The 14,373-nt window shown below is 50.0% G+C and overlaps 1 protein-coding gene across 1 annotated transcript in view; it reads left to right on the forward strand.

The window, feature by feature from the left end:
- Nucleotides 849-14,373, forward strand: part of LOC8064416 (FHA domain-containing protein FHA2) — a 44,667-nt gene continuing 31,142 nt past the window's right edge. Inside the window, exons 1-2 of the mRNA XM_002449406.2 lie at nucleotides 849-1,473; nucleotides 3,472-3,611. Of these exons, the coding sequence (XP_002449451.1) occupies nucleotides 921-1,473; nucleotides 3,472-3,611 (693 nt within the window). The 5' untranslated portion in view covers nucleotides 849-920. The remainder of the gene's footprint in view (nucleotides 1,474-3,471; nucleotides 3,612-14,373) is intronic.

The following is a 14,373-nucleotide window of genomic DNA, read 5'->3' on the forward strand; positions in this document are numbered from 1 at the left end:
AACTAGAGGAGGAAGCATCGGCTACCGACCTGCAAAACAAAAAGAAAGCACAAATCAACTAGGGTTAGGGTTAGGGATTACCTGCGCCACCGGAGCCCGGTGCCGGAGAGGACGAAGACCGAGATGCTAGAGAGGAAGAAGACAACAAACACTGTCAACAACGATGACGAGCGGTGGCGGAGGGACAGACGAGGACGACAAACTCACATATCACCGAGATCTAGATGGGGGAGATGTGAAGGAGAGGAAGAAGGTAGATCCTCGGTAGAGGCAAAGAGGGAGGCATCAGGCGTGGACAAAGATGGGGTCGTCGGTCACCGGAGTCCAAGACAAAGACGGTGGCGTGCCGATGTCAAGCGCAGATGACGTCGTGAGGCGACTGTGAGGCGAGGAGAGAGAGATGACTACGATTGCTAGAGTCACCGGAGTCGAGGACGAAGTCGCCGTCGAGGCGTCGAGCGGCCTAGCGCAGGCGGTGGCGCAGTGCACCGAGGAGAGGAGAGGGCGAGGGGCCGAGGGCTGAGACTAAGAGCAGTGAGCGGCTGTAGCTGCAGGGGAGAATAGAAATTAGGGTTTTGGATACTGAGACCACGGAGGCAGGGGAGGGGGGTTTATACGGGACGGGCCGCTATCAGACCTCTCTCATTTCCCATACCGGGCTGTGCCCGCCCACAAGCTCACTTGGTGGCCCAAACACGACCTGCTATGGCGTGCCGTGCCAGCTCCGCTCAATGGCCTACGGGCCGAGCCGTGCTTGGGCCACACCAAATTCCCATGCCTCGTGCTGGGCTCCTGGGTCTGGGCTGGATGAAAATGTATAATCTCAGTGCAATTTAGAGAGAAGATTTTTCTGCTCGTCCTCGCACCATTACCCTATCAGAATCAAACGGTCCAAAACCCAAACCCCTCCTTAACCACACATGGGGAACGCGCGGTGCCCAGCCGCCGACTCGCCGGCGGCGTCGGACCGGGAGGTAGGATTCGCGAAGCTGCAGGGCGAGTGCTTCGAGTACTACATGCAGACCTACTCCATCGTCCTTGGTCGCCATAGCCGCCGCAGCAGCAAGGGCCCCGCCGCCCCGCCGACCGAGGCCGACGACGGCGTCGACGTGGACCTCGGCGCCCTCGGCGGAGGCATGAACGTCTCCCGCCGCCACGCGCGCATCTTCTACGACTTCCCACGCCGCCGGTTCGCTCTCGAGGTGCTTGGCAAGAACGGCTGCCTCGTCGAGGGCGTGCACCACGTCCCCGGGTCCGCCCCCGTCAAGCTCGACTCCCAGGACCTCCTCCAGATGGGGGAAGCCAAGTTCTACTTCCTCCTCCCCTCGCGCTCCGTCTTCGACGCCGGCATCGCGCGCCGTGCCCCCGCCGTCCAGCGCGGGATCCCGCCGCCTCCGTCTGACGACGACGAGGATGAGGATGAACAGGGAGAGGCCGTGGCAGCGGCGAAGCGTCGGAGGGAGGGGGATAACGGTACTGAATTCTTGCTTGGTTTCTGTTGGATTTGAAGAATTGCTACGTGTCCGATTGTACATTGAATTTGCTTTTTGGGAATTGGGATTACATTATGAAGTCCATTTAATTGAGATAATTGCTATTATATAACTCCAATCGTGTGGCTTCGCTATTACATGATTTCTAACGTTATCTAAGAAACATATGGACTCGTAATATCTTTTAGACCTTGTTTACTTCCTCCCAAAAACCAAAATTTTTCAAAGTTCCCATCACATCGAATGTTTGAACGCATGCATGAAGCATTAAATATAAATAAAAATAAAAACTAATTACACAGTTTGCCTGTAATTTTGGAGACGAATCTTTTGAGCCTAGTTAGTCTATGATTGGACAATGGTTGTCAAATACAAACGAAAATGCTACGGTAGCAAAAACTAAATTTTTCGGGAACTAAACAAGGCTTTAATCTATTTCCTCGTCTAAATACATGTATTTGTTTCTAAAATAACCCTTTTGCCCTTCAGTCTTTTGACGGTATGCCTCGGTTACCGAAAGAAAAAAACGTCGCTGTTGCCTTGGCTGGTCCGCTGCCTGCTGGTGGCCATGGCTTGGCTTGGCTGCTGGCCGGGCCACCAAGGCTTGGCTGCTGGCCGTGGCCTTGGCTTGGCTGCTTGCCGTGGCCATGCCTTGGCTGCTGGCCGTGGCCATGGCTGGCAGCTGGCTGGCCGTGGCCTGGTCTAGGGCTAGGGCTAGGGCACCCGACGCCTCCAGTTCACTTCTCTCGGTGTCCATGGTGAAATACTGAAATGATAGTTGCTACTTGTCTGATTGTACATTGAGTTGGGATTACATTATAAGTTCATTTGATTGGTGACAAGCCGATTCTTCATGCTTTTGCTGTAATGTTTTCTGTATATTCCAATGAAATGGGTAATACATCATGCAGTGTATATTCAGATCTTTCTGTCAACCCCCTTTGTGTATGGTATTATCCTACATTGCCAGTATCTTTGGATCGCCAATGTTTTTTCTTTGCAAGCTTTCTTGGACAGCCAGGAAATATACAATTGATATAAAATCAATATCAAATATGATTTCTTCCCTCAAGCTAGACAAAATATGATCTTTAGTAACTTTAGGCATGCAGTCAGGAAATATACATTTGATATAAAATCAATATCAAATATGATTTCTTCCCTCAAGCTAGACAAAATATGATCTTTAGTAACTTTAGGATTCTTAATGTAATGGCAGGAAAATATATTTCCTTGATTTCCTAGCTCTATACTTCTGTGTATGCTTTTCAAGACATATCATGTCCTTAGGCCTTACACAATAAGGGATGTAAGTTTGCAGGACTAGGCTTTTTAGGCATTCCAGTAAACTTGTATATGATTCTTGGGTTTCTGTTTGTCTACCAAGAGCAGTTGCCAAAACTCTTGTTCCTTTTCTTGAGGTTTCCTAACTTATCTATAGCTCTTTGTTGGTCATAGTTCCATGGTGAATGTTGTCTGTATTTCTAGTCTACTGACAGGATAGAAAGTTGCCTTCTTAATCCATCTGCTTCTTAGATCCTAATTCTTGAACATGTACAATTTTTTAACAATAATTTTGGATTGTGCTGTTTGTGGAGCTAATATCTACATAGTTAATGCATGCGTTTCTCACCATCTTTTTTTTTGAAATAGTATCTGGAATCGAGAGCTATGTTTGATCTGGAAGATTGAAACATTGTTAGAATGCAAACACAGATAGCTTTCTGTTGCCTGCAGTGTAAAACATTTCATTATAGATTGTTAAGAGCATCAGTGCATGCTAAGTATCATGAAATGCCTAGTTTCTATTACTTTAGATATTGCATTATTAGTACTTTACTACTTGGTTCATCACTTTTAGTAGAATTTCAGGCTTTTTCCATGGAACCTGTGTGCACTCATATTTTTCATATAATATATCTTCCAAAGTGTTGTCAAAATAGTTTGAGCATGTTGAAGACATTTTATTGCGCTGCAGGATCAAAATCTTACAGGGAAGCAGATGATCAACTATTGCTTCAGTTGGAAGAGAAAGATGTCATCTCATCTGCTGCTACTATCTTGTCTGATCTCTGTGGACCTCAGGAATGGATTTCTATGAACAAGCTTCATGAAGTGGTAAGTAAGTTTTTCTCCTGGAGAAGTATCAATAGATGCTATTTTTTTTTGCTGCCCCCCTTGTTTTAGCTAAAATCTTATTCTTATGGATGCTGCCATTCCCTTTGCCTTTGCATTATGATAGCCTGAGCATAACCCTCACCCCTCTACTGTCCTTTGCTTTGACGAAATGAATTATGGTGTCCACATACGCCCCTTTTCGTGTCTATGCTAAGGGTATCTATAAGTTATAGAATTCCAGTAGAAAAGAACCTTACTTAAGGTGATCTAAGCTCCTTGGTCAATAAGGATTGACCTCATGATTCAACTTGAGTTAAGAACTAATCTGCTGATACAAGTTTGTTTATATAAAAATCATGGAGTGCCAGATAGTTTTAGTACCACTTGCAGCTGGGACTGCTTTAAGCAGGCTTGCGCTCTCAGACATTAGCTGTGTGGCAATCCCTTCTCCCTTTTTCAACTCCTTCAGAATTCAGATATGTTTGCTTGTACATCTGTATTTCAGTTTGCTGATAATGGAAATGGGCCAACTTTGGTTTCAAAAAAAAGATAGTACTTCTGTTCCAAATTATAGCTGACTTTAACGTGCCTATGTCAAACTTCTCTAACTTTAGGAAGTTTATAGAAAAATGTACCAACGTTTACAACATCGAATTAGTTTCATTAAATTCTCTATGGAATATGTCATGATAGTGCATCTATTTAAACTTGTAGATGTTAGTATACTTTTCTAAAAACTAAGTCAAAGAGAAGTTTGGCTTAAGGCAAACCTAAAGTGAACTATGATTTGGAATGGAGGCAATATTTCTGTAGAATAAGCTTTTCAGTTGTTTTTTGGAATGCCATCTGATAAATACATGTTTATCTAATACTAGTAGATATGCATGTGCTATAATTTTTTTTAAAAAAATGTATAATTAAATATTTTATTTTTTTTCTCGAACAGCGCAGGAGAATTGCGCGTCATTTCAGTAAGGTAGAAAAAAGGTACATAGGTCCAAGAGACCCAACACCCACACACACACACACCCCAACACTAGACTTCGGATTACAGGATCGCCACACCAAGGATCTAAAAACGACCAAAAAACCTTCATGCCCTATGCCCCAGAAGGCAGCGACCTAACAACAAGTTCTTGGAGTTTGGAGGCCCCCGCCGAGCACCAAATCTCACCCTCTGTGCCGATAGCCGTAAGGACTTCCTGAATACTTGGTCTCTTATTATCAAAGACACAAGTATTTCGGTGCTTCCAAATCTCCCAAGCCACCAATATTATCAAGGAATTGAGGCCTTTACGCCCGTCCTTGGGGACAGCAGCAGTAGATCTTTTCCACCACCCAGAAAAATGAGTTGCAGAAGGCTGTGGTGCCAATTGCAACAGCCCTAACTGTTGCAAAACCGGGGACCACACTTGTCGAGCAAACACGCAGCCCACTAGCAAATGATTTATTGTCTCGTCCTCTTGATCACACAAAGGACAGGCCTCAGGATGGGGTACGTTCCTTTTTGCTAAATGATCAGCTGTCCATAGGTTGTGGAATACCAACCAGACGAAAAACTTACAGCGCGGTGGAGCCCAAGTTTTCCAGATCCTTCTCCATGAGCCAAACTTGATGGATCCTTCAAAGAAGGCTGCATATGCCGATTTACTGCTATAAGATCCATCATGGGTTAACTTCCATCTATAATGGTCTGGAGTCTCTGGATGCAAAGCGACACCATCCACAGTATCACAAGTCTGGAAGAGCTCAAGTAGGACCTCGACCATACGAGCTCCCTTTACATCTTGAATCCAACTTCTATTGTGCAAGGCTTGAGCCACAGTCCTTATTTTGGCTGTACGTTTTGGAACTGCCTTGAACAAGTTAGGTGCTATTTCAGCCATGGTATGCCCCTCTAACCATCTACCTGTCCAGAATAGAACTTTCTCTCCATTTCCGACAATGGCATTGACCGCAACATGGAAGAGAGCCCGGGCCTTATGAGAAACAGCAATAGGAAGGCCAGCCCAAGGCCTTTCGTCATCTGTCTTTTGTGCCCACAGCCACCTAATCTTGAGTGCGCAGCCAAGCAGTTCAAGATTATGAACCCCAAGTCCTCCATATTCAAGTGGTCTCTGTACCTTCTCCCAAGCTACTAGGCAATTGCCACCATTGGCCTGCTGATGACCCTTCCAGAGAAAACCTCGCCGCCTTTTATCGATAGCCTTAATCACCCATTTTGGAAGGTCCAGAGCAATTAAATGATATATTGGGACAGCCGTTAGCACTACCTTAACCAGTACTAACCGTCCAGCCCTATTCAGAAGTGAAGCCTTCCATCCAGGGAGATAATCTGCCACCTTATCAACTAAAGGTAGCAGCACCTCCTTAGTTGGTTTTCTAATGGAGAGAGGGAGGCCAAGATACGTGCATGGAAAACTCTTTATAGCACATGAGAGAATATTTGTCGTGAGTGCCAGATCCTTGTCATTACAGTGAATAGGGGAAACTGAACTTTTAGCCAAGTTAGTTCTGAGACCGGAGGCGTGTCCAAACAAGTCCAGTAGGTGCCTGATAGTGATCAAATCCAAATTGTAGGGCCTCAAGAATATCACAGCATCATCAGCATAGAATGAAACCCGATGACGTGCTTGCTGAACTGCAAGAGGCTGCAACAAGCCCATTGAAGTGGCAAAGTTGATCATTGAGTTCAGAACATCCATAACTAGAATAAACAACATTGGAGACAGTGGATCTCCCTGTCTGAGGCCACGATGGTGGAAAATAATGTCCCCGGATTCTCCATTCACTAAGATCTGTGTTGAAGAGGTAGACAAGATTAAACAAATGAGATCTCGCCACCGCTGACCAAACCCCACCTTACGCATAATTTTCAGGAGAAACGACCAGGAAACAGAGTCAAATGCTTTGGAGATGTCCAGCTTAAGAAGGATATGAGCCTCATTCTTCTTATGCAAGGATTTTGCCATTTGCTGAACCAACATAAAATTATCGTGTATTCTCCTTCCCCGCACAAAAGCACTCTGGTTAGCCGAAACCGGGGAAGGCAAAAGAGGAGCTAGCCGGTTAGCCAAGAGTTTAGTCACTAATTTGGCAAAGCTGTGAATAAGACTTATCGGCCGAAAATCCTTCACTTCAATCTCATCCACTTTCTTAGGCAGCAGTGTGATGTAAGCCGTGTTCAGTAGGCGGAATTTAAAAACATGGCCTTGCTGGATGGCGTCTAACGCCATCAGCACATCACCCTTAATAATGCTCCAGCAGGACTTAAAACCTCCCAGTGAATCCATCCGGCCCTGGAGCCTTGTCCAAGGGCATATCCTTAATAGTAGCCCATACTTCATCCTCAGAGAATTGAACATCCAGCTCTGATAAGTTATGGTGTTGAATATCCAATACATCAAAATCAAGAGTGAATTCCCTTTCTTCAGCCCTGCCCAGAATATTATCATAGAAATCATCCACCGCCCTCTGCTTTTCTTCCTGTGAGACAGCTACCTGATTCCCAACTTGTAATTTTGAGATGAAGTTCTTCTTTTTTCTATATCTAGCCTGCTGGTGGAAAAAAGAGGTGTTGGCATCACCTTCTCGGATATACAGGATCCTGGAACGCAGCCGTGCAATGGTTCTTTCTAAAGAAGCCAAACCGAGACAATGAAGTTTCAACTTCTTTCTCAGCCAATCCTCATGATCAGAGAGCTCCCTAAAATCTCTCTCTATTTCCAAACGATGCAGGATCTCCTTGGCCAATTCTAGCTGAGCTTTAATATTCCCTACTTTCCGTTGCCCCCATTTTTGCAACCCCTTGCTGAGACGCTGCAGTTTAATGAAAATGCGCTCTACCACACAAATAGATTGTACGGGAGCCTCCCAGTTCTGCTTCACAGCATCAAGGAAACCAGGTAATTTGGTCCAAAAGCTCTCAAAATGGAATCGACGCTTGCCAGTAGTGCTCACCTTCAGACCAAGAATGAGCGGGCAGTGATCAGAGACTCCGGCTGTTGTGCTTTGCAAGACAGCGTCAGGAAAAATACTTTCCCAAACTCCACAGCAAAAGGCCCGGTCTAGCCTGACCAAAGTAGGCAATCTCCTTTCATTGGACCACGTGTATTTACGACCGAAAAGCGGAATCTCCTTGACGTCATTGTTATCCAGAAAACACCTGAACCTCCCCATCATTGCCCTGTCTAAGTTTGCATTATTTTTGTCAGCCGCCTGATATATCAGGTTAAAATCTCCTCCCAGCAACCAAGGTCCATTACATATAGCCCTGATATTTCTTAACTCTTGCAGAAACAACACCTTCTCATCATCTCCTTGTGGCCCGTAGACACCAGTGAACCACCAGTTACGACCCTCTTGTTCCGCAAACAAAAGTGAAGCTGAATATGTGTCTATCCACGATGCAATGGCCTGGCAAGAACACCCTTTCCAGGCGATCAGAATTCCCCCTCTAGTCCCATTGGCCGGGAGCGCAATGAAGTGATCATACACAGAACCGAACACTGACAGGAAAAGATGCTGGGACATATTAACAACCTTGGTCTCTTGTAAGCAGACAATGTCAGCGTTACTGGAAAGGATAACATCTCTGATAGAATTCCGGCGATCCCTTCTATTAAGCCCTCGGACGTTCCAAACTAGAATAGTGGAAGGATTCATTTGACCCAGAGAATAAAGACGACCACAAGAAAGAACCAGAGCCTACAACACTGTAACATCCGCAGCCCACACTTGCTCACCATCCCCTACTTACCAGCCGAAAATAGCAGCCAGAGCACACACGTGGGAGACAGAGAGTAGTGGCCTGAAGAGCTTACTGTAATTGTCTTGAGCGTCCGGCTGAATGATCTCCCTTTCCTCAAATCCAAGCTATCGCATCACCCTCTTCTGGGCCACCGAGAGCACCGGTCCCGGAGAGCAGGGAGCAGCACCAACAACCCTCCTGCTATGCCGAGGTAGAGACCCAGGAGGAGGGGCCTTCTTCCGTCGTTCCTGAATCACAGGCAGCGGGAGGAGATTACCCACCGGCTTGCGCACCTCGTCCAATTTCCGCAGCTGGGATCCCGCCTCGGGGCTCGGGGAAGGGCCCTCCGTGATGGAAGGCGCAGGTTCCCTGGCACGGCATCGTCATCTGGAGTAGACCCATAGAGAATCAGGCTCCAGTCTCCGAACTTGGCGGGGTAGAGCGGCCGGCAGCACAGGGCCCGACGGTGCCTCCCCGGCATCATCTTGTAGTGGATTATCGGGTCCCAGCCCCACCTCCTCATCATGCGCCGGATGGGCGGGCGACGGAACAGGGCCCGACGGAGCAGCCATAGACAGGTAAGGGGGCTCCTCCCTCTGCGGAGAGGAGGCGGGCGAGAGTGGTGCGGCCGGACCTGACACTCCATCCGTTACCAAGCCGACTGGGGGCCCCGAAGGGCACGGCCCATTCATCTGGCCGGGGGAGCACCAAACCGTAGCCTCACCATGGCCCATGGCCTCCATATGAAAGTTGCAGTCCGGTCCATCGACCTTCTCAAGATGCGGGCTTGAATCCGGCCTAGGGGTAGCGACGTGAAGCTCCTCAGGAAAGCATGCGACAATATCGGCATCTGAGACCACCACCGCATTTACAGCCGCCACCACATCGGGCACGGGGCCGTCCTCGGGACCACGCACCGCCGCACTAGGGTCAGGGTAACCGTCGCCTGGATCGTCCCGTGCATGCCCATCCATGCTCTGAAGGCACGCCATCGCAGCATGAGAGTGGGCCACGTGAGGCAACCCGAGATCAGAGCACTACAGTTGCTCCCTGGCCGTCCCTGACCGAGAACCGCCGCGAAGGCTGGAAGTAGCCACCCCATGGACTTGAGCTGGGTGGAGGCGGTGGGGAAAGGACACGACGCCGCTGTCTTGTAGAGTCGTCTTCACCAACATCACCCCCATCAGAAGGACCATGCAACGTGCTAGGATGGAGTGAATACTGTATGTTGACAGGGTAAGCCAGAACCCTTTTGACCGGAGGATCTTCGGCTACAGCTGTAGGTGGCTCAACCACCCAAGGTAACGCAGTCGGGTTTGTACTCCAGGCCAAACACCGGAAGCAGGAAAGATCCACGAGCCCCCGGGTATCAGGATGCACCTGCTGAACCCAAGCATGGGGACCCAAGAGATGCTCCACAGTAGAAGTTTCCCAGACATGGTTTGCTATGCCGCGCAGCTCGATATCAATCAGAAATGGTAGAACACGACCTTGAGCTCTAGACAGATGACTCCAATGCTTGCATAGAATGTAGAAGTTAAGTCCTGCTCCTAGTTATCACTTAGTTATCTGTGCTTAATTATGTTTCTGCTATTAAGGCCTTGGGCAGCACAAGTGACTGTGCAAGTACCCAGGCAGTTAGCTGTTTAGTTAATGCTCTAATGAGCCATCAATGTAATCAATGTGCTACTTATCTCCTATATATGAAAGAGCAGTCGCATGGGTGTGTTATCCCAGGCTGAACAAAACACTCTGTAACTCCAACAATTGGTATCAGAGCCTAGGTTAGACACCTCTCTCTCATCTTCTACTCGAGCCCCCTTCCCTGCTTTCTCATCCATGGCCTCGACATCTTCTGAGCGCCGAAGGAAGACTGCCAAGGACGTCAGCAATGCGGAAGACTCCTCTGGCCGGGCCGCGCGCTTGAAAGCTGCAGAGGAGGCAGCTGCGCAGGCAGTTCAAGCGGCGCGGCAGGCGGCGGCCGCTGCAGAGGAGGCGGCAAGGACCGCGCGGGTGCTGAAGGAGGAGATTGCAGCAGAAGTAGAGGGGCTGGAGTATGAAGAAGAAGAGGAGGAGGTCAAGAGCCCGCGCCGGAGGTCTCCATCTCCGCCATCCCGCAGGCGTGGCCGCGGTGGCAGGCGTTGGGAGTCGCCTGTGTACGACAGGGTCGTATACAGGGACTCGGGCAGCGGCACGAACTGGCCGATGCTGTCCAAGACAAACTACCACGAATGGAGCCAAGAGATGAAACTGCGAATGCAGGCTCGCGATCTGTGGGATGCAGTTGAAGGAGAACGGGTCTCGTTCCGCGACGACCGGCGGGCTATGGAGGCGATTGTCGCAGCGGTTCCCAAGGAGATGGGGATTCCGCTCATCGACAAGCGGACGGCGAAGGAGGCGTGGGACGCCATAGCTGCTGCGCGCATCGGCGTGGACAGGGTCCGCCGCGCGACGCTGCAGCGCCTCCGCCGCGACTGGGAGAACATCAGTGTCAAGCCAGGAGAGAGCGTCGAAGACTTTGCCTTCCGCCTCTCAACTCTGCATCGACAGCTTGTCCTTCATGGTGATCAGGACATCGATGAGAGGCGTGTGGTGGAGAAGTATCTGCGTACAGTACCATCGAAGTATGCGCAGATTGTGGTTGCTATTGAGCAGTTTCTGGACCTCGACAAGCTCACGCTTGAGGAAGCCACTGGGAGTCTCAAGGCTGTTGATGACCGTGAAGAGCAAGCGCCTACCGAGCCAATCACCGTCGGCGGCAAGCTCATGTATACTGAGGAGCAATGGCGCGCACGCTGGAAGAAGGAGAAGAAGGGCGGCGGGGATGATTCTGCTGGCTCTAGTTCAAAGAATCAGCGCGGCGGCAGCCAAGGCGGCGGTGGTGGCCGCGGTCGCGGCGGCTGGCGAGGAAAGGGCCGTGGCAGCGGCCGCGATGGTGGACGCTGTGGCGATACCTGCCACAATTGTGGCCAGGAGGGCCACTGGGCAAGGGACTGCCCTCATCCGCGCCGAGACAGAGACGGTGACCGTGATGGTGGCGGTGACCGCGGCGGCGGACGGGGCAGAGGCCGTTGTGGCGGCGGCCGCGGTGGCAATCAAGGCCAGCACGCTGGTGGCCGAGGGGGCGCAGGCGGCGGTGACGGCGGCCACAATGGTCGTGTGCAGTATGCAGAATGCGAGGATAATGGGGCTCTGTTTCTAGCGCATGGGCTCGTTGATCTTGATGAGTGCGCGCCGGCATACACCTATGCTGCTCAAGAGGTGAATCTGGAAGAACCAAAAGCCCGCGCCTTCCTTGGTGCCAATGGCGATGAAGAAAAGGCAGATGTGTGGTACCTTGATTCAGGAGCTACACACCATATGACTGGACGGCGTGAGCTCTTTTCTGACTTGAATACGGACGTGCGAGGCACGGTCCGGTTTGGAGATGAGTCCAAGGTTGACATCAAAGGCATCGGTTCGATTGCTTTCGAAGGAAGAACTGGTGAGCATAGGGTGCTGCAGGGTGTGTACTATATACCAGCCCTGAAAAATTCCATTATCAGTCTTGGTCAGCTTGACGAGACTGGCTCCAAGGTGGAGATATATCACGGCGTGTTACGTATCTGGGAACACACTGGCCGCTTGATTGCCAAGGTGAAGAGAGGGGCTAACAGATTGTACACACTCCAACTTCAAGCAGCCCAGCCACTTTGTCTTGCAGCACGCAGAGGAGATGTAGCGTGGCAGTGGCATGAGAGGATGGGGCATTTGAATTTTGATGCACTCCGCAGACTTGGGAAGGAGGAGATGGCGCGCGGTGTCCCAGTTATTGACCATGTAGAGCAGGTGTGTGACACCTGTGTCACCACCAAAATGAGAAGGCGCCCGTTCCCAGCTACAACACAGTACCGTGCCAAACAGCCCCTTGAGCTGGTGCACGGCGATCTTTGCGGACCAGTGACACCTGCAACACCCGGAGGGAATCGATATTTCCTGCTGCTCGTCGATGACGCTAGCCGTTTCATGTGGGCAGCGCTCATACCAAGCAAGGATGCAGCAGCAGAAGCCATCAAGCGCATCAAATTGAGCGCAGAGGCGGAGAGTGGTCAGAAAATCAGGGTGCTTCGCACCGATAATGGAGGAGAATTCACAGTTGCTGATTTTGCTACCTACTGCGCAGAACAAGGCATTAAGAGGCACTTCAGTGCTCCCCACTCACCTCAGCAGAATGGGGTAGTTGAACGGCGCAATCAGTCAGTAGTGGCCATGGCAAGGGCACTGCTTAAGCAGAGGGGCCTGCCAGCTCGGTTTTGGGGGGAGGCCGTGATGACAGCAGTCCACATACTGAACCGATCACCGACACGTGCGTTGAAGGGGATCACCCCATATGAGGCCTGGCATGGACGTTCACCAACTCTGGGACACATGAAAGTGTTTGGGTGTGTGGCATACACAAGGAAGCTCAGTCAACTGCGCAAACTTGATGACCGCGGCGAGGCCGGCGTGTTTATTGGTTATGCAGAAGGAGCTAAGGCATATAGGGTGTTTGAGCCTGTGAGCAGGCGTGTCAGGATCAGCCGTGATGTTGTATTTGATGAAGAACATGGCTGGGATTGGTCCTCGCCGGAATCTGGGCCATCAGTTGTGAACAGCAGTGAATTCACAGTTGAGTATGTCTGGTCAGAAGAGTTGAGCGAACCAGCGTCACCGTCGTCGCCTCTGCTCCCAGATTCACCAAGAACACCCGCACCAAACAGCCCAATAGGAATTGAAGGAGCAGAGGGCTCCGCATCAACTCATCCTCAAGCTAATTCTGCTCCAGCGGCGCTGGAAGTGTCACCACCGCCACCAAGTCCTCAGATTGAGCATGCCACGCCTCTGGAGGATGATGATGATCGACTGGATGCTTATCACGAGGATGAACCACTTCGCTACAGAACTGTCAGCAATATCATTGGCCAGCAGCCCACACCGCCACCTGCAACTCGCCTGTTCGCAGAACTGCATCTAACGCACTCTGGCGAACCAACTTCGCATACTGAAGCCAAAAGAGATCCAGCGTGGTGCGAAGCAATGAAAGAGGAACTGCGATCAGTAGAGAGAAACAAGACCTGGGAGCTTGTAAAGCCTCCTGCTGGTCACCGTCCAATCACCCTGAAGTGGGTGTTCAAATTGAAGAAGGACGAACATGGAAATGTTATCAAACACAAAGCCAGACTTGTTGCTCGTGGCTTTGTCCAGCAAGAAGGCGTGGATTTTGATGATGTTTTCGCCCCTGTCGCACGCATGGAATCTGTTCGAGTCTTATTGGCTCTGGCGGCACAGGAGGGCTGGTCTGTTCATCAGATGGACGTCAAGTCCGCATTTCTGAATGGAGACCTCAACGAGGAGGTATATGTGTACCAGCCGCCTGGCTTTGCTGTTGCTGGACAAGAAGACAAGGTGTATCGCTTGCGCAAAGCCCTGTATGGCCTACGGCAAGCGCCAAGAGCATGGAACGCAAAGCTTGATTCAACATTGAAGAAGAAAGGTTTCAGACAAAGCAACCATGAAGCTGCAATCTATAGGCGAGGTTCTGGAAACCATCTGTTGCTTGTCGGTGTGTATGTGGATGATTTGATCATCACAGGGGCCAAAGAGCAGGATGTTGAAAGCTTCAAGGCTGAAATGAAAGCAATATTTGAGATGAGTGATCTCGGGCTCTTAAGCTTCTATCTGGGCATTGAAGTACAGCAGAGCATCGATGGCATTACCCTCAGACAGACTCACTATGCCAAAAGGATACTGGAATTGGGTGGTATGGTGAACTGCAACCCTGCAGCCACCCCTATGGAGGAAAGGCTAAGATTGAGCAAGAAAAGTACAGCCAAGGAAGTTGATCCAACACAGTACAGGCAGCTGGTTGGAAGCCTGCGATATTTGGTTCATACTCGACCTGACTTGGCGTTTGCAGTCGGGTTTGTGAGTAGATTTCTGGAGAGGCCCACCATAGAGCATCAGCAGGCAGTGAAGCGTATCCTTCGGTATGTG

This window comes from Sorghum bicolor, chromosome 5, assembly GCF_000003195.3.
Source record: "Sorghum bicolor cultivar BTx623 chromosome 5, Sorghum_bicolor_NCBIv3, whole genome shotgun sequence".
In the NCBI taxonomy this organism is placed as follows: Eukaryota; Viridiplantae; Streptophyta; class Magnoliopsida; order Poales; family Poaceae; genus Sorghum; species Sorghum bicolor.